Source organism: Cervus canadensis, chromosome 28, assembly GCF_019320065.1.
Source record: "Cervus canadensis isolate Bull #8, Minnesota chromosome 28, ASM1932006v1, whole genome shotgun sequence".
Lineage (NCBI taxonomy): Eukaryota > Metazoa > Chordata > Mammalia > Artiodactyla > Cervidae > Cervus > Cervus canadensis.
The window spans coordinates 39293876-39312198 of NC_057413.1; the positions used below are offsets into that span (position 1 = coordinate 39293876).

Here is an 18323-nt window from a genome sequence, read left to right on the forward strand (position 1 = left end):
TGCCTGGCCCTGGTCCCGGGAGGGTTTTCTCACTCCTTTCTCAAAAGGCTCACGGTGGCATTGACGTGAGCTCACCCCTCCAGACCTGCTTCCCTTGCTGGCAGGTGGAGCGTAGGGACCTAGACAGTTTCCCCTCACGGGGCAGGCCCACCCCCACCCCCGAGCCTGGAAAGACACAGAACTGCCAGAGGCCTCCCTCTTCTCTGGGGCTCCTGCCAAGGTCCCGACCTGGGCACCAAGATACGGTAACCTCAGAGGGTAATGGGGAGCTGTAATCAGACAGCCTCCCCTGGAGCCTCCACCACCCCCCAGTTCTGACTCAGAATGGTAGGGGGCGAGTGCAGCCCAGCCCTGCACCCCTTACTTCCTCCTTCTGGCCAGTGGCTACTCAGCTGATTATTCTACTGGGGAGGGGACACAGAGGTCTGCTTTGTGGATAAAATCTTCTGTCTCATAAACATCTCTCCCCCAAAAATTCATGTCGATGTATGGCACGTGTGAGTGCTCAGTCACTTCAGTCGTGTCCGAGTCATTGCGACCCCTTGGACTGTGGCCCACCAGGCTCCTCTGTCCATGGCATGCTCCATGCAAGAATACTGGAGTGGGTTGCCATGCCTTCCTCCAGGGGATCTTCCCGACCCAGGGATCGGACCCACATCTATTATGTCTCCTGCATTGGCAGGCATGTTCTTTACCACTAGTTCCTCCTGGGAAGCCCTGATATATGGCAGACACCACCGATTAAAAATAAATACATTTAAAAAAAAGTCCATTCTTCGCTCATCCTAGAAAATAAAATTCCACTATTAGGTTGTCATTTCTTTAGGTTCACTGGTATTTCTCTTTATTGAGAACCCTGAGGACTATGCCAGCAAGGACAATTATAGAGATATTTGCTGCTTGAGCTAAAGGTTTTACAAAGTAGTTACTTATGTTATCAGCAGATACTCTCCATTCATCGCCCCACTCCGGATCTGCTGTCCACTATTCCGTGCTTGCTCTGTGTGCTGGGTGGCTGGCCTCTGTGGCCTGAGTTACCCAGGTTCCCTTGTCCTCTGAGTCAGTGGGAGGCACTGGAAAGAGACCAGAGCACTGGAAGGGGGAGAGGGTCAATGACTGGTCCACTGGCTCCTTTCCAGGCCTGGGCTGATAACAGCTCTCCCCGGTCACTAGCTCCCGGGAGCTGCACCACCTCTGGCTGAGCCCTGAACCCTGCCCACACCTCTGCAAGTCTGTCCATTCATTAACCTATCTTTAACCACCCACTGGGGACGTGGTGCCAGTTTCCTGCCAGGATCTCACGAACACAGCTCTCTATTCTTACTCCTCAGGGACACTGAGGTCCAGAGAGGCGGGCCAGCTTCTCTGCAGAGCGCTGCTTGGAGCCAGGACTCTGTGGTCCTGCTCCAGGACTTCTGCTTTTCACAGTTTGCCCAGGGAGGGGTCGCCTTATCTGCTGGCGACCCTCTCAGGGCAGAGGAGGAGGAAAGATCAGGCCCCTTGGATTCAGGACTTCAGAACCAGTGGCTTTGCTCTCAAGAGGCCGTTGAGTGGAAGGACGGGATCACTCTCTTCTGGGACCGGGGGACCAGCAGCCACAGGCTCTTTGATCTCTTTCTTCCCCAGGCGGGGACCGCGCGCGTTCGGGCTAGCTGGCTGCATTCCTCTGTCCGTTTCCTCTCCAGCCCCTTGCATGTGGTCAGTGGTCAGCGAATGTCTGAAATGAATAGATATGACACTGAAGGCTGGGAGGTGGGGGTGGGGGATGACCAACAGAACAAGTTCTGTCTCCTTCCAGGCTCCCTGGGAGGTTGAGCATGTGAATGTGAGTGTGTGTGTGTGTGTGTGTGTGAAGTCTGGCCGGGCAGGCAGCCCTGGCTGTGGCTGAGTGGTTGCTGCGGGCTGGGGTGCCCGCCCAGGGCAGCTTATGGCATGGGGAAGGAATTCTTTGGGAACCCCGGCAGGCGGTGGGTGGGGTGCCCGGCTGACCCGGCAGGGTGGCTGCTGCACTGAGTCAGCCCTTCTGGCCCAACTCCGCCTCCCCTCCCGGCCCGGCTGCTACGTCAGGGGCGAGGGCCCGAGGAAGCCCTGCAGATGACCTCTTATGGCCCCAAACCCTGAGATGGCACCGCCAGCATGGGGGTGGCCATTCTGCCCCTCGCAGGCCCCGTCAGGGAGGACCAGGAAAAGCTCCAAGAGCAGTCAGCACCAGGGGTGAAGTCTGGGAAGGTGGTGTGAACTCTAGCTACAAGAAGGAACCCGAGACTCACAGAGGTCTGGACCCTCTGCAGAGTCGCATGGCAGAGCTGGGGAGAAGCCTAGAAAGGCAGGTGTGGTGGCGGGGAGGCGGGGGGCATGCTGGTGACAGGGCCTAAGAGTCAGACCTGGTGGCCCCTTCCCTCAGCACACGGCCCGAGTTCCTTCTGAGTCTGGGCAGGTCTGGATTGGATGGAGGATAGAAGTGGGTTCCTGGAGGTCTTTCTGAGGGTTCTTGGAGCTTGCCACTTGGAGGGTAAGAATTTGAGCATCTTTAGTTTGGGTTATAGGTTAAACATCCACATGGTCCAAAATTCAAAAGGTTAAAAAAAGAGAAAAAAAAAAAAAGATATGCTGAGACGAAATCCGCTCCCCCCCCCGCCCCCACCCCACAGTCCAGGCCCAGCGCCTCAGTTTCCCATCCTGGAGGCGCCTGCAGTCACTGGCTCCTTGGGAATCCTGAGTTTGGGCTTTCTGACCGGACTGTCCCATCCTCTCTGTTTTCCTTCTAGAAGAGGCCCCTTTGGGAGGTGGTGCTAGAGGAACCTGGCCTTGGAGGTTAGGGCCTGAGCCAGGTAAACCAGTTGCCATGAGGATGGAGGCAGCCTCCTTCCTGGGCTTGATCTTTGCCCCCGCTTCAGGGCATCCCACTGAAGCCCCTCAGGAGGGGTGGGCCGGTCAGGTCTCCTTTCCAACCACTTAGAGCATCCCTGGAAGCTCCCGCCTCCTGCCTGGGGACCCAGGGGTCTGATACCCTGATCCAGGGCTCCCACAGTCTCCTATTATTTCTCAGGATTATTTATTTATTTATTTAAGTTTTTATTTACTCTGGCTGCACTGGGTCCTCTCTGCTGGGAGCGGGCTTTCTCTGGCTGCGGAGAGCAGGGGCGCCTCTTCTTGCGGTGCTCGGGCTTCTCACTGTGGTGGCTTCTCCTGTTGCACAGGCTCTGGGGTGTGCGGGCTTCAGTCGCTGCGGTGCGTGGGCTCAGCAGTTGTAGCTCCCGGGATCTAGAGCACAGGCTCAATACTTGTGGCACACGGGCTTCGTTGCTCCACGGCACATAGGATCTTCCTGGACCAGGGATCTAATCAGTGTTTCCTGCAACGGCTGGTGGATTCTTTACCACTGAGCCACCGGAGAAGCCCTCCTGGAATAATTTTTATACTCTCCCCATCCTCCTCCTCTTTGAGAGTTCAATTCTGCATAGATTTTGTGAACACTTGCTACATACCAGGCCCAGTGGGGACACAAATTAACGCAGACACAGCCTCCTCTATCTAGGAACTCATGGTCTAATGGGGAAGGCCAAAAAGGAGAGAGAGCATTACCATTCAAGATGGCCCCAATCTGTTCTCTGAGAGTGGAGAAACAAAGAAATTCCAGGCTAAGAAGCCTGACAACAGCAAGTGTTGGTGGGGGAGGCATATCTCAACGGACATACTTCTAGTGACCCATGAGAAGATGACTTAGAAAGGCCACTTTGGAGTGCAATTCATCAACTCCCAGGAGGTCGAACTGCACCTTCCCTGAGATCCAGCAAGTTCACCTTCTAAGTTCTCACTCCGGAGTAGAGTTTTTAAATCACTTTTGAACAGGTATCCTCAATAGGCCCACACTGAGATCCAGAACACACATGCCCCTCACGACACAGGACTTTCACCCTAATGGTGACCCCGAAGACATGTCATGCTGGTTATTTCCTAATCAATTCTGAGTTTTAAAAAGTGCTGATCTTTACCCTTTCAGCTGATTTCAGGACTCACTGCCCTAGAGACACTCAAGCGTCTGCATAAGCAGACAAGAATGTACACTGCAACACGGTTGTGGTAGCCAAAACCTAGACAGGCCTTTCATGGTCACCGACCAACAGATAAACAAATTGTGATGTGGACAGGAAGTGGGCTGTCACCCTGCTCCATGTGCCAGAGCATACATGCAGGGTGACACTATTTATTCAACATGTAAAGCCCCGCGGAGAGATAGCGTACATTGTTTATGGATACATCTGTACCACCTGTAAAAACTGCAGGAAACAATATTCCCAAATCAGGGTCCTGTCTGGAGGGGGAAGGGAGAGCTGGGGCAGGGCCCGGCGTAGATGGGGAGGTGTATGTAGGGACAGAGGAGCCTGACGGGCTACAGTCCACAGGGTCGCAAAGAGCCGGACACAGCTGAAGCAACTCAGCACGCATGCACCCATGGAAGGAACCTCAACTGAATTTTTTTTTTCTTTCATTTTTTAACTGAATTGTTTAGTTTAAAAAAATATATGTTGGAACTAAATTTTGCAAAATATGAAGATTTGACAAAGTTGGAGGATACGTACAGGGCACTAACTCTCTTTTTAATCTATTATTTTAAATATAATCTTACTTCTGAAAGTATTTCATAATAAGATTTAAAAGATTGCTGCTCTGGGCATCAGGGAAGGAGAATTCCTTCTGACCACGGGAATAGAAAGCGGGGAGTGGTGGAGCAGGAGTGGATGTGGTCCTGGGGAAACGAGCTTGAACGCGCTCAGTCCTTCTTAACCAGGGGGGTGCTGTGCTGACCGCTTTATCCCACTGCCCCCACGTGTCGGTATGGTATGCTCCCCATTTAACTGATGGAAATGGAGGCTGGGAGAACGGCCTCTGGAAAATCGGCAGAGCTGGGCCTCGATCCCAGGCCCATGAGGATCAGCCTGTGCACTTCACAGCACCATTCTGGAGCAGTAACCTTTGTGCCTGCCAAGGGGTGGGTGGGGACAGACAGGGTCTGGTGTGCTGAGCTAAGTCCTGTAGATTTGATCGTGTGGGTGATGAGGAAACACAAGGGGTGCGTGAACTCACTGCAGTTGTATCATCAGTTTCTTCATTTTATTATTTTTTAACCAACTGAACCTTTCTTTAAACAAACCCTACCTCAGAACCCAGATGCATAAAAGCGCTTCCAGTGGAGATGATTTCTAAGAGGCAGGTGACAGGGGTCTGGAGCCCAGGGGTGTCTCCTCTGGGAACACGGGATGGGTGCCGTGGTCCAGAGGAGCACCCCAGGCAGTGTGTGTGTGGGAGGAGGCTGCCGGGGCATCCCTCCCAGGGCTTCTCAGCCAGGTGACGGTTGCTCTCCCCACCTCTGAGTGCTCTCAGTGGTGGAGGGACAGAGGCTCAGAGCACTCCTGACCTGGGGGTGAAGGGGGAACCAGTGGCAGGTACTTTGGGCAAGATAGGCCTGACCTCCACTTCAGGGCTGTCAGACCTTGGCTGAGTTATGGAACCCTCCGTTTGAATCTTAGCAGAAGGACACGGACCCTTGGATGTGGCTGGGACAAGGAAGGCACAAGTCCAGAGTGAAGCTGCTGGAGGGGGTGTTTCCAGCGCACTCCTCTTCGTCATCACTGACTGGAGCGGGGACTGGCAACTGGCCCGGCACATAGTGGGCCCTCGAGAAATGCTTGTGGAACAAATGCATATGTTTCCTCTCTGTCTGCAGGAAATGCAGTGGAGTCCTGACTTCTGGGAGCAAGTGAAGCTGTTTCAGGGGCTGGCCCTTCCCAGCTGGGCTCCGGGGACAGATGGCTGAGGCTCCAGGGTAGTGTGAGGCCCTGGAGAGACTACTGGGCAGGCGGTCAGGAGCTGGGGGTCAAGGGCTGGGCTTCTGGTTCCAGTTGCCATGTACGGGGCTGTGTGACCTAGAGGTTTGGTTCTCCTTCTCCAGGATTTGCTCATCTCTTTTTGGCAGAGTGGCCAGGGTGAGGTCTTTCCAAGTGCAATTTGCAACTCATTTGGTACATTTAACGGAGCAATTTAGTGGTTCACAATCAGTATTAAAAAACAAAACGAAACAAAACAAATAGAACAGAAAATATCAGAGTGCAATCACAGGTCATAAGGGTAAGTATTGTTTTGTGAAACTATTGTTTTGCTTATAGACAGATGACGGTGCCGACAGGTCTGAGGTAAAATTGATTTGCTATTGTGGTGAAATAGACTGGTGAAAAGACTGGAAAACACTGAACTCAGCAATCCTGGAGGGGTCCTCCTCTCCCATATTCTAGGGGTCTTCGTGAAAAAGCCACAGGCCCAGGGGCTCCCCACTCTCTCCCCCTGGGTCAGCAGCTGTCTCTGGGCTCCTCGTCCTTCATCCCCCCGGGGCCTTACCCCCCCACCCCCAATCCGCAGTCCCCTCCTCCCTTTCTCTCAGGGTTAAGCCTTCCCCTTCCCAGGAAGTCAGGGTGGGGGTGTCGGAAGGGAGTAAACGTGATCCAATGGGTGGCGCTGGGGACTCTATCCCAGAAGCTAAAATAAAAGGACTAGGAAGCAAACACCCCAGCGCCCCGGGACAGAACAGAAAGCAGGAGACCTGGGGACGTGCGTTTGAGGGGAGGACTTAATGAACAAAAGCTCAGCGGCGACACCGCAGTGGGTCACTCCTAGGGGGCTGGCCCTGGTCTGGTCCTCGTTGGCGCTCGGGTGCGCAATTAACCAGCGAAGGTAGTTTTCACTCCTGTCCCCCTCCTTCCCCCCTTAAAAGAAAAGAAAGAAGAAGCCAGGAGTTTCGGAGCCAACTCCTGGAGAGGGAGCGGCTGAACTGATTCGGAAGTTGGATCTCTTTGTACACAGGAATGCGGCGAGGAAAAACAAAACCCACCCCATCGCTTCATTTCCCCTCCAAGCCCTAGCACTTTCTATTGTGCAATGAAAAGGCTTTTTACGTTAAGAAAAATGAATCCCGATGTGCGCTGCGAAGGAATGAGCGCGCCACTCCGCGCAAGACGGCTCTCAGCTGGGAGCGGAGACGGCGAGGTGGCCGCAGGGCGGCCGCAGCCAGGGCGCTCCGGGGCACGTCCTCCGGGCGCGGCTCAAGGGAGCGCCCGCTGGGGCGCCCGGGCTCCCCCTTCCGCGGCCGCCCCCCCAGCCCTCAGCGACTCGAGGGCCGAGTAGACTTTTCGGGGAACCTCGAGGGCGGAGAGCTCCCGCTGGGCCTCCCAGGGATGGCGGCTCCGCAAGTCTGGCTGCGGACTCGCCGGAGCTGGAAATGTCCCGGGAGCCGTCGGGATCGCGCGGGGACGGCGGCCGCCTCGGCGTCCGGGAGGCTGGGCCGGGACGCGCGAGGGGCGCGGGAGGCGGGTCGGCGCACGTGGGCGCCGGCGGGCGGGCCGGGGGGGCGGGGTGTGGCTTCCCCGCCTCCCGGGTGAGATTTGCATGTGTGTGCCGCCGCCCCAGACTTCCTGCTCCTCTGCGCCGCAGGTACGCGCGGGCCGGGCCGGGCGGGCGGGCGGCGGGTGTGCCGAGACGCGGGCACCTCCTCACCCGGACGCCACCTCCGGCTCCCGGGCCGCGCCGCGCCGCCTTCCGCTCGGGGGCCGCCAGCCCGCCCCGGCCGCGCCGAGAGCCCGGCTCCGAGGTGGGGGCGCGCCCCGCTCGGCCTCGCGGGTCTTCTCCGCCTTCCGCACCGCGCCTGGCCGCGCGCCCCTGGGCGCCCCCACCGCCCCGGCTCCCCCGAGGGCCGCAGCCATGAGCGAGATGTCCAGCTTCCTCCACATCGGGGACATCGTCTCCCTGTACGCCGAGGGCTCCGTCAATGGCTTCATCAGCACTCTGGGGTGAGCGAGCCGAGTTCGAGGGGGGCGCGGGTGGGGAGGGGGCGCTGTGGGCCCCGGTGCCGTTTGCGTGCGTTCTGCTGCCTCCCGCCGTCAGGGGACCTGGTCGTCCCCCAGCTTCAAGGAACAGGGCAGCGGCTTGCCTCCTTCTTTAAGAGAAAGGAAGTGAAATATTTGCCCAGGTAGCAGTCGGGCGCCCCGCCTGTGTTGGCAGGAGGCGCCCCCATCGCGAAGCCTCCACCCTCGCACGCTCGCCTTTCTTCCCCAGAGGCGGGGGCGGGGGTGGGGGGCCTGAGACTTCCTCTGCAGGTGGGCCGTGTGCGGGGGGCAGGTGGGTGGCTGTGGCCTTAGTCGGGGACAGTCCGGGCCTGGACGTGGCCGACTCTGGAGCGGGGCGGAATCGTGATGGTGGTGATGGTGAGCGGGTGGACCAGAAGCCCGGGCCGTCTAGTTACAGACCTGCTGCTACTTTGGAGGGTCGTACCTTCTCCTCCGAGCTCTCTCCTGCCCTGTTCCCTGTCTCTAGGAGCCTCTTCGCTGCCCTCTCCTTCCAGGCGTCCCAGGTCCCGCCAGGCGGCCCCTTCTTTCCGCCTCTCCCTGGCAATTTCCTGCTCAGCTCATCTGGCGCCCCTGGGTCCCTAGTCCCAGGATCTCTGGAGCACTTTGCAAACATTAATTAATTCTGGCCGCCACCCCACAGGGTCTGGATGAGCAAGGAATCCGGTCACGTCCCTGGAGAGGGCCAGGCCCAGAGCTGGCATAGGGCAGGGAAAGAATGAGAGGAAATGGGTTTATCTTACGAAGGGCAGTTGAGTGAGTCGCTGGGGCGGAGGGGAGAGTGGCTCCTACACCTCTCCAGCCCCAGGGTGGGGCCTGTTACCTGTGTCCCGTTTTAGTCTGTGGACTTGTGTTAAATGGTCTCATCTACCACACCCAGCGGTTCTTTAGGATGAACCCACCCTTGTCTGCTGACCCGACTCATCTGGACGCCAACTGGCTACAAGGTGCCTTCTCCCCGGGGGTTTTGGAGGACAGCCTTGGCACCCTCAGCCCAGGGCGAGCTGACCCTGAACTCAGGAGGTGGGAGTCACCTGGCTCCCTTGGTGTCTTGTTGGGAGTTTAGCTTTAGTCGTGTGGGAAAGATCTCGCGGGCTGGAGGGCTGAGTCAGCCAATGGGGGACGCGGACTGGGAATTCCAGCATACCTTGCGCCTTATCTCAGCACCTCCAGGCCTTCCCAGCTCCCTCCCCGTTCAGATGCGGACTCCCCAGCCCGTCGACCTCTCCCCACTAGTCTGCCTTCTCTTGGTCGGTTTCCCAGAGGATGGGAATGGGTGAGCGCTCGGTGAGCTGACCTCCGCCAGAGAGCGATGACTCTCAGACTGCCCCTCTGGCCAGACTGCCTGGCTGGCACGGAGTCAACACCTCTGATAACGCCAAGGGAAGGAGCAGAGGGTGTGGGGGGCACACGGGGGCAGATGCTGGAAGCCTCCTTTCTGCTGTCTGGACAGGTCCAGGGCTTTGGGGAAATGACCATTTTCTCTGTTGCTCAGTGTTAGGGCTAAGCACACTCTTGGGGGCTTTTTCAGCACCCGTGAGATCTAACAGAATCAAGGGAAATTTTTGGCCGGGCCGCACTGTCTGGCAGGTGGGATCTTAGTTTCCTGACCAGGGACCCAACCCACGCCCCCTGCTGTGGAAGCGGGGAGTCCTAGCCCCTGGACCACCAGGGAAGCCCAAGGGAAACGTCTCCTCCTGCCATTCACACAGGCCTCATCCGCTTGCCAGGGATTCCCTCTATTGCTTCCTAACACAGCTCCCTCTCGCCCCAGCCCTTCCTGCCCCAGGAAGCGGCCTCTTGCTCGCCAATCTGATTCTGAGGCTGGGCCTGTGACTGCCAGAGCCCTTCTGCTCCGGGGGCCGGTTCCCAGAGCTCCCAACTTGCCGCTGACGCCTGCATGCCTGCCCTCCCAGACGGCATTCTAGCACCGGCATGTGCTGGCCCCAAATTAATTGTCTTTCTTTTTTTTCACCTCCTCTTCACACCCCCGATGCACCACGTGGATTGAGATTCCTGGAACCTTGTCCTGTCTCTACCTTTGTTTCTGTGTTGCCCCCGCCCTTCAGCCAGTCTCCACCTGGGTAAATCTAACCCACCCTCTCAGACCTGGTGCAAAGCGCCTCCTTTGTGAGATCCAGCCCCCCACCCTACCCCCCTACCCCCGCCCCGGACCAGGGCAGAATTTACCCCTTTTCTCTTGTGCTTCAAACTACTTTGTACAAGTTCCTCTACGATGTTAATTGTATTGTTTGATGCTTTATGATTAGTTGGAGGTTTGTCTGTAGGGCCTTCTAATGCTGGGCTCTCTGCCAGGACTGACTGATTAATCACCCCATTCATCCACTCCAGCACTGTGCTGGGCACATGCTCAGAGCCAAACTCAAGGGAAGAATGATTTCTGAACACCACAAAGCATGGCCACTCGAAGTGTGGTCCTTGGCCCAGCAGCATCAGCATCACGGAGAAGTTTGTTAGAAAATACATAATCTCACACCCAAGCCTGTCCTACTGAATCAGAATCTGCATTTTGAGCCTAAAATTTAGACTTGGTGTCTAAAAGAGAAGCATCACTCTCTGTGATTCTCCCTCTGCTCCACCCTCGCTGGAATCTTTCTGCCTCCATCCTCAGCTCTGGCCCCACTTTGCCTTCACCCTGGCTGTTGGTGCCCATGTCTGTGAACCCTGGAGGGTGATTTGGTTCAGTTCCCAGGCGATCCCAATGCTTGGTGCCCCAGAGGTGCCCAGTGAGTGCTGGAGGAAGTGACTTTGGTGAGGACAAGTGCAGCCTTGGGGGCCAGTGAGGCTGCTCAGCTGGGAGGTGGGAAGTGCAGGCACTGGTGGAGGAGGGAGTCTGGGGCAGCCTTCAGATTCCAGCTGGGCTCTGCGAGCCAAGTGGAGGAGGCCAATTAGAGCCGCCTGGGTAATTAGAGCTCCTGGTGACGATTGTACATTAACTCTGGGTTGGAAGGACGGGAGGGGTTTGGGGAGTGGATCCCGGAGCAGGCTGAGACCTCGGGCGGGAAGGGAGAGCAGGCCCATGCGTGTCCTTGGCAGGAGTGCATGGCCGGGACCCTGCCTCATTCCTCCCCCTCCCCGCTGTGGGAGGCAGCAGAGGCGGAGGGGGGGGCCACTGCTGGTGAAGGATTTACTATGGCTTCTGGCAGTGGCTGGGGGGAACTGGCCCCGAGTGTGGGATGGGCCCCTTGGGTCTCATATGCAGTTCCCTGAAGGTCTGTTTTGAGTGCCCGGAGGAGGGGCCCCCAGACTCCTTCGGTAAGCTGGGGAGTGTGGGTGGACGAGGTCGTGCAGTTGAGCTCCCAGGATGGGTCAGATTGCCTCTGACTGCCTATGGCTGAGCCTTGGAGCACCATTTGGGGTCAGGGCCTCTGGACAAGTGTCATTCAGGGCTCGGTGATCACAGGGGGTGTGATCTGCTTTTCCAAGAGGGTGGGCCTTGGAGGTCAGGACCTAGGGAACGCAGAGGTCAATGTGGAGGAAGCTCCGGGTCTCAGGGTCAGGACCTACTTTGTCACTCACCGGAGGGGTGATTTTGGCAAGGCCCTGCCTCTCAGAGTGTGTTTCTATCACCTTGATTGTCCTCTAAGGTGCTCTGTTGCATCTGAGAATCCCTGTGTGTCTTTAAAAAAGAAAAATCCAGTTCCAGCATCCCATGTCAGACCAACTGTATTAACACTTGTAGGGGTGGGGTCTGAGGTCTGCTCCTTGGTCCAGAAAGCCCATCTCTTAGTTTTCATCAGACGTCACTAAGTCATTCAGCAAACATTTAATGGGCACCTACTATGTGCCAGACACTGTTCTAGTCACTGGGGAATCAGTGGTAACCAAGACAGAGTCCAGCCTATTCTAGTCTGTACAGTGGAGAGCTGGGAGAAATGGTCCCTAAGAGCCTGTTGAGTCTTAAGTCTCTGAGACAAGGGTAATTCCAGGAGGGGGCGCTGGCCCCCCCATGCAGACCGAATTCCATGGGCAGATGTCTGAACTGCCCTTGGCTTTCATTTAATTGTGATTTCACTGGAATGAGATGTTGGACTTACCCCTGTCCTGCGCCCTAAGGTAGGTCTCAGCCTCCTCTAGACCAGTCCATACAACTCATTGGTTTTTGGAAAATACATATTTTTTTTCCTTTCTTAATTAAAAAGTTTTTGTTTTTGCTGTGCTCCACGGCTTTCAGGATCTTATTTCCCCCACCAGGGACTGAACCCCAGGCCCCGGCAGTGAAAGCGCCAAGTCCTAACCAGTGAACCACCAGGGGATTCCCATACTGTTTTTTTCCTGATTTAAAAATAATATATGCTCCATGGAGAAAACTTGAAAAAACTAAAATAAAAAGTTATCTGTAATACCACTGTGATTATCTTGACAGCCTCTATATGGACTTTCTAGTCTTTATGCACCCACAAATAAACATGTACAAAATGGTCAAACTGCACATCTGGCTTTGTATACTGGCTTTTTGGGGAGAATACATTAAGCTGTGTGTTTCCCATGCATGCTGGCCTACGAGTGTTGTGGTCGCAGAGGGCCCCGCTGTATGATGTACCTCACTTATTTAAGCAACTCTAGTCTTGGGCATTTGGCTTGTCTGTACATTTCTTGCTGTTCTACACAATCTGCACTGAACATCCTAGTCCATACCGGAACACCAACTTGTCCAGTTAACCTTTTGGGACAGGTTCCCCGAAGTGGAAGTCCAGGATCAAAGGGAAGGCACACCTTTTTTTTTTTCTCCTGTTCTGAGTGGCTTGTGGGATCTTAGATCCCTGACCAGAGATTGAGCCTGGGCCCTCAGCAGTGAGAGTGTGGCGTCCTTTCCTCTGGACCAGCGGGGAATGCCCAGGCACATCTCTTCCCTTGCTGGCTCTCTCTAACTCTGGTGATGGAGGTGGTGGAGGAGGAGGAGGAAGCTGGGATCCAGTGCCCCAGGGATGCTCACTTCACATCAGGAGTCTGAGAGGACTGCACTAGGGGTGTGGGGAGTAGGACCAGTCTCTGCCCTCCAGGCGGGACCAGGTCGGGCGTGGTGGCTGCGACAGGGAGGGCTGCAGTGGAGACAGTCAGTGTGGGCGTGGCCCAAGGACAGAATCAGCTCCAAGGTCCTGCCGTGGGGCTCCAGGGACCCAGCTGCCTGCTCCTCCTGGGCCCTAAAAGAATCCTGCTGTAGCCAGCTGCTCCTGCTCTGCCCTGCCCTACATTCCTGACCCACGTCCCCTCCCCTCCCCTGCTTGGCCTCGTGAGGCTGTGGGTGGGTGGGGCAGAGGCTTGGGCTCGGGGTGGGGTGATATGCTGGATTTCAGGGTGGGGTCTTGGCAGCTTTCTGCCCTTCCTTTGGGGGGAGGCGTCTGTGTTTTGATTACTCCTGAGCAGATTCCTCCTTGCAGTCCACCCCCAGGCCTGCTCACCACACTTCACCCCGTGTGGACCTGGGGGGCTCCTCTCTGGAAGTGGGGGCTAGAGCAGGGCCCAGATCTCCAGTAAGTTCATCACAGGCCTCAGCTCCGAGCCCCCCACGTTTGTCACCCTGGTCGCACCCAGGGTGGCGGTGGTTCCCAGCATTTGTACCTGCAGCCTCCTGTGTGGCGGACCCCTGGGGAGGTGGGGGGTGACCCAGCAGGAGTCCGCCATGGCTACTGGAGAAGAGGCTGCAGGATTTTCTACACCAGGGCAGAAATGGTCCACCCCAGTGGACCTGGGGTGTGGTGGGACTGGGGCTTGGAGAGGGGGACACATTGCAGAGGGGTTGCCACTCGGGGAGATGGGCTGTGGGGACCCCTGGCTGGGGCCTGAGTGGGGAGTGAAATGATCACTCGCGTGCAAAGGTTCACATTTGTTTGGCTGGCAGGTATGCAGAGCCAGAAGAGACAGTGAACGTAAATCTTAGCCCAGGGGCAGCTGCAGGTGTTTGAGGCAGACACCTGTGCATATTTGGTTTACAAATCGCTCTCCCATCACTCAGCCAGCCAGCCAGCCAGCCATCACCCCCTTCCTCCAGCCTGCAGGAGAGCCAGCTTTACAGGATCTGAGTTTAGAAATAGGGTGACGGGGGTGACAGGTCGTGAGAGGGAGAATTCGGTCTGTGTCTCAGAGATGCTGTTCCTGCTGGCAATGGGTGGACTTGGCCGAGTATTTACAGCTCTGGTCAGTGCTGTCCCTTTGACCCCTTACCACCAACTGGAGGCATATATATAATTTATAAAAGCAGGAAAAGGGACTTCCCTAGTGGTCCAGTGATTAAGACGCCACACTCCAGTGTAGGGGGCACAGGTTCGATGCCTGGTCTGGGAACTAAGGTCCTGCATGCCTCGCAGTGCTGCAAAAAGAAAAAAAAAAAAGGAGAGAATCATTCAGAACACTTACATATCCACCACCTAGACCGAGTCATTGTTTACATTTTGCCATATTTACTCAGCTTATTTTTTGTTGAAGTATTTCATGGTAGATTACATGCAGTGCATGTTTTTGCCTCTACATCTTTCATTTTACGTTCCTAAGAAATAGGCTGTGTTCTTGCGTAACCACAGTACTGTCAGCACACCAGTTAGTAATTTCCGAATAGCATCCAATGCCGGATCCATGGTCCAATCAATCCACTCCATTGTTCTCAGTCTGGCCTCGACCACTGGTGTCTTTAAATTAGGATCTGATCAAGGTCCATGTGTTAATTTGATTCATAATGCCTCCTGAGTCTCCTTTAATCTGAAGCAGCGCCTGCCCCCACTTCTTTCTTCCTCACCCTGATGGGGAGGCTGTAGACAGTCTCCCTTTGTGGAGTCATCAGGGCTGCCCTTGCTGCTCTGTTTCCCAGAGAGCCCCGCAGGGTCTGCAGCTGGGTGGCCTAGGCCTCGGGGCTGCCCTGCGGAGGCCCCTCCAGCCTCAGTTACGAGGCAGGTTGGACAGGCTCAGAGCCCACTCCCTGGATGGAGTGTAGGAGAGAGGCCTGGGGGTGGGCTGGGTGGCCCACGGTTGCCCCTCTTCTGTGCCTTTTCTCAGCTCTCTTGTCTCCCCTGCTCCCCGTCCCTCTCTTCCTTGGCCTAATAGAGACCCCAGGACTTGCCAGAGCCCATCCAGCCCTGAGAGCCAGAAACCCAGGCTCTCAGAGGGTTGGCCTCACAGGCAGGCCTATGGGCAGAGGCAGCGCTCTGAAAGCTTGTGCCCTGGCCAAGGGTCTTTATTTCTGTCTGGTCAGGTTTAATCACATTTGCTGCCTCTGTTCCTCACTGGGGAGACTCTTGGGGTTCCCCGAGAGCCCGAGTGTGTGGCTTACTGTCCTTTCTAGACATAAGCTCTCTGAAAGGATGAGCCATGCTTATTTTAAAGTCCATATGCACTGGTCCCTTTGGTGGCTCCGGGTGGATCCTTGGTAAAGAAAGACGTGTAGAGGTCAGGTTTATGGGTGTTTTTCTGCAGGGATGCAGAAGTGGACTGCTTTTCTCTGATGAGCCAGGGATCTCAGCCAGTGAATCTGGGTTACTTGCCCAGCATTCCTCCCCACCCCCACCAGCAGATGTGACTCTGAGTATTTGGGGAGGGGGAATCCAAGGCCTCCATCCACCACCAGCTGATCCCAGTGTTCTGACAGTGCCTGCTTTGGGAGTGGCCTTCCGTGGGTCTGGCCTAGATCTGTGGGGTGGTGGCCAGTGCCCTGGGCTGGGAGTCAGGAGATCTGGGGTCTGGAACTGGCTGTTCCTTTAACTGTGCGGCCTGAGCTCCTTGGTCTCCCCCTGCACCTCTCTTTCCCAGGCTAGATCAGGAAGGGGCTGTCTAGGGATCTTTGGGGGTCTCCCCAGTCTGCAGGCCTCCTTCCTCAGCTGCTCCTCTGATAGTCACTGGCACCACTTCTGGCTCCCTTCTTCCTCCTCCTTATCTAATCTTTCCTGGCAGCACTGACCCGCCCCACTGCCTTTTCCGTGGCTTTCACCTGATCTCAAAGTCCACCCCAGGCAGAATGGGGCCAGCTAGGCCCCTGGATGCATCTGCCTTTCTCTCTTCCTTCCTACCAAGGTCTAGGGGTGCATACCCTAGGGCATTTTCAGGGCAGCGCCCTCCACATCCTTCTAGAGCAGAGCTGTCCACTAACTCCTGTTCAGAGGGTCCAGGGCAGGCCTGCCCACCGACTTGGTGCCGGACCCTCTCTCTCCTCTCACGCCCTCCCCTTGCCCACCATGCCGATTCCTCCTGGGCCCTGTACGGTGCAGGCTTAGACCCATCTTCTGTCTCTCACTGTCCTCAGTTGGCGAGAGTGTAGAAGGCAGCTCCTGTACTCACAGGAGCTCCCACCCAGCACATCCTCCCTTCGCAGTAAAGTTTTGTGGGACCGATGGAGACCTAGATTGTACAAGTGCCATCAGCTACCTCCTGCATGGTCCAGGTGGTTCCTTTAACTTTGTGAACCTCACTGGACTGTGGTAAGAATGGGATGAGGTACTGGGTGTAAAAACGATTTATAAAGTAAACGTGTTCTGCACAGTGGAGCGTCAGTTCTTCTAAGGTGATGTTGGCTGAGGCGCCCCCGCACCTTTAGTTGGTGGGGACAGACAGGGACTCGCAGGATCGGAGGTGTGGCCCGCCTTGAATGTGGCAGGACGCAGGGCTGGCTGAGCGCCGGCGGGAGTAGGCCATTCCCCAGCCCTTGGACGGGGATGGAGGCGCTCAGGCGGGGAGGGGTTACCTGGTTACGGCGCCAGGTGCGCATCGGAAGCCAGGCTAGTACAGTGCACACAGATGCCCCCACCTTGAGGGAGAATGGGGAGGGGTACGGCCGGGATGTGGGTGCCACCAGTGAGAAGGGATCCCCCGGGGCGGCCCCCCGCGGGCTCCCCGGCTCGGGAGGAAAGCGCCGGCGCTGGCGGCTCGTCCCCACCCCTTCGCGCCCGCCTTCTGCCACCCCCGGGCGCGCCTGGCCGGGGCCCAGCGTCCTGGCGGCGGCTTGCAGTGGGAGGCAAGCCGGGGCGAGGCCGCGCTCGCATTCCCTCCGCGACGCGGCTGGGGCGACGGCCGCACGCGGGGAGGCGAGTTTCGCTCCACTGCGGGGGCGGGGCCGGGGCTGGCCGGGAGCGTTCTGCGGCCTCCGCGAGTAGGCGGGGCCTCGGCGGGCCGGGGCGGGGCCTCGGCGTCCGGGGCGGGGCTTCAGGGGGCCTCGGCGGATCGGGGCGGGGCTTCAGGGGGCCTCGGCGCTAGCTCTAGCTCTACCCAGAAGCTCGAAAGTCCCGGCCGCGCCCCCTGAGGCTCCCCCTCCATCGAAACTTAGCCGTCGGGTGTCCCGGCCCTCGTGCCTCCCTCTGGCCTCAGGGTCTCCCTCTCCGCAGCCCGTACGATAAGGGCTTTCCCGCTTATCTGTTAATGGCTTCACGGGACACCCCTCCCTTCCCCACCCTCCCGATAGCACCTTCTTGGGATGCCTCAGCCCTGAGGAGGAGCTTCTGAGGGACGGAGGGGAGACTTCCGCGGGCGCGCTGCGAGGCAGTTTGGGACTTCCTAAAGATCCTGCCGCTGGCTGCCCTCTTTGTGGTGGAGGGCTGCGCTCCAGATGGGAAATGAAATGATGGGGAGGGCAAGGTGCCATCCCTCAGAGACTGCAGGGGAGGGGTTCAGAATGTTCCCAGGCTGTGTTGATTTTGCTCATCCAGGACCCGCACTTGGAGAAGGGAGGGAGTGGGATGTTGGATCCAGGAGCAGGTCCTGAAAGTCCCATCTTCCTGAGTCTGTTTTCCTGATGCCTTCCAGGAGCCCCCTGCCTTTTTTTATTTCATGGTCCACATGGCTTGCTTTTCTGTTCTGGTCGTCCATACAGACCATTCCTGTCCCCTGTTGGCTGCTGATTTGGGGTGTTTTCCTTTCTGACCTTGCTTGCAGTTCTGCTGGAGGCCACACTACCCTCCTGACCAACCCCTCCCCTTCTCTAAGTGGCTTCAGCTTGTACTCCCCAAATGTGCCCTGCTCTGTAAACCACTGGGCACTGGGGAGGGGCTCAGTTGGAGACAGCAGGGCTTCAGAAGCTATGCCAGAGTAGGTGGGGACAGAAGGACATCCACATAATGACCAGGGACATTTATGCCAGGGGGATTAGGAAAAGCACGCCAGGCATCCAAACTTGCATGTCTTCTTTTCTGCATGTGTGACCCAGACAAAGAGTTCCCAGGGGAAGGATGGAGGGTTTCTGAGGTGAGGATGGGTTTTCCTCAGATTGGTAGTCTCTGGGGAGATGTCCTTTACAAGGGCCTTATGCACTGGTCAGGATGGAGGCCGAGGGGGTACCCCAGCCTCTCTCGGTTGCCCTGACTTCCATAATGCCCTATGGCTGTCCAGTACCCCCAGCAGTGCCAGGTCCCAGCCCCGCCCCGGCTTCCTCCCCTCCCCTACCAAAACTTACCCATCCTGCAACCCCTCCTCTCAGGGCTTTGGCAAGAG

At 57.0% G+C, this 18323-nt stretch overlaps 1 protein-coding gene across 1 annotated transcript in view; it reads left to right on the forward strand.

The window, feature by feature from the left end:
* Window positions 1-7458: 7458 nt before the first annotated feature.
* The window catches only part of ITPR3 (inositol 1,4,5-trisphosphate receptor type 3), a 68104-nt gene continuing 57239 nt past the window's right edge, over window positions 7459-18323 (forward strand). The window contains exon 1 of the mRNA XM_043450965.1: window positions 7459-7841. Within this exon, the coding sequence (XP_043306900.1) occupies window positions 7753-7841 (89 nt within the window). The 5' untranslated portion in view covers window positions 7459-7752. The remainder of the gene's footprint in view (window positions 7842-18323) is intronic.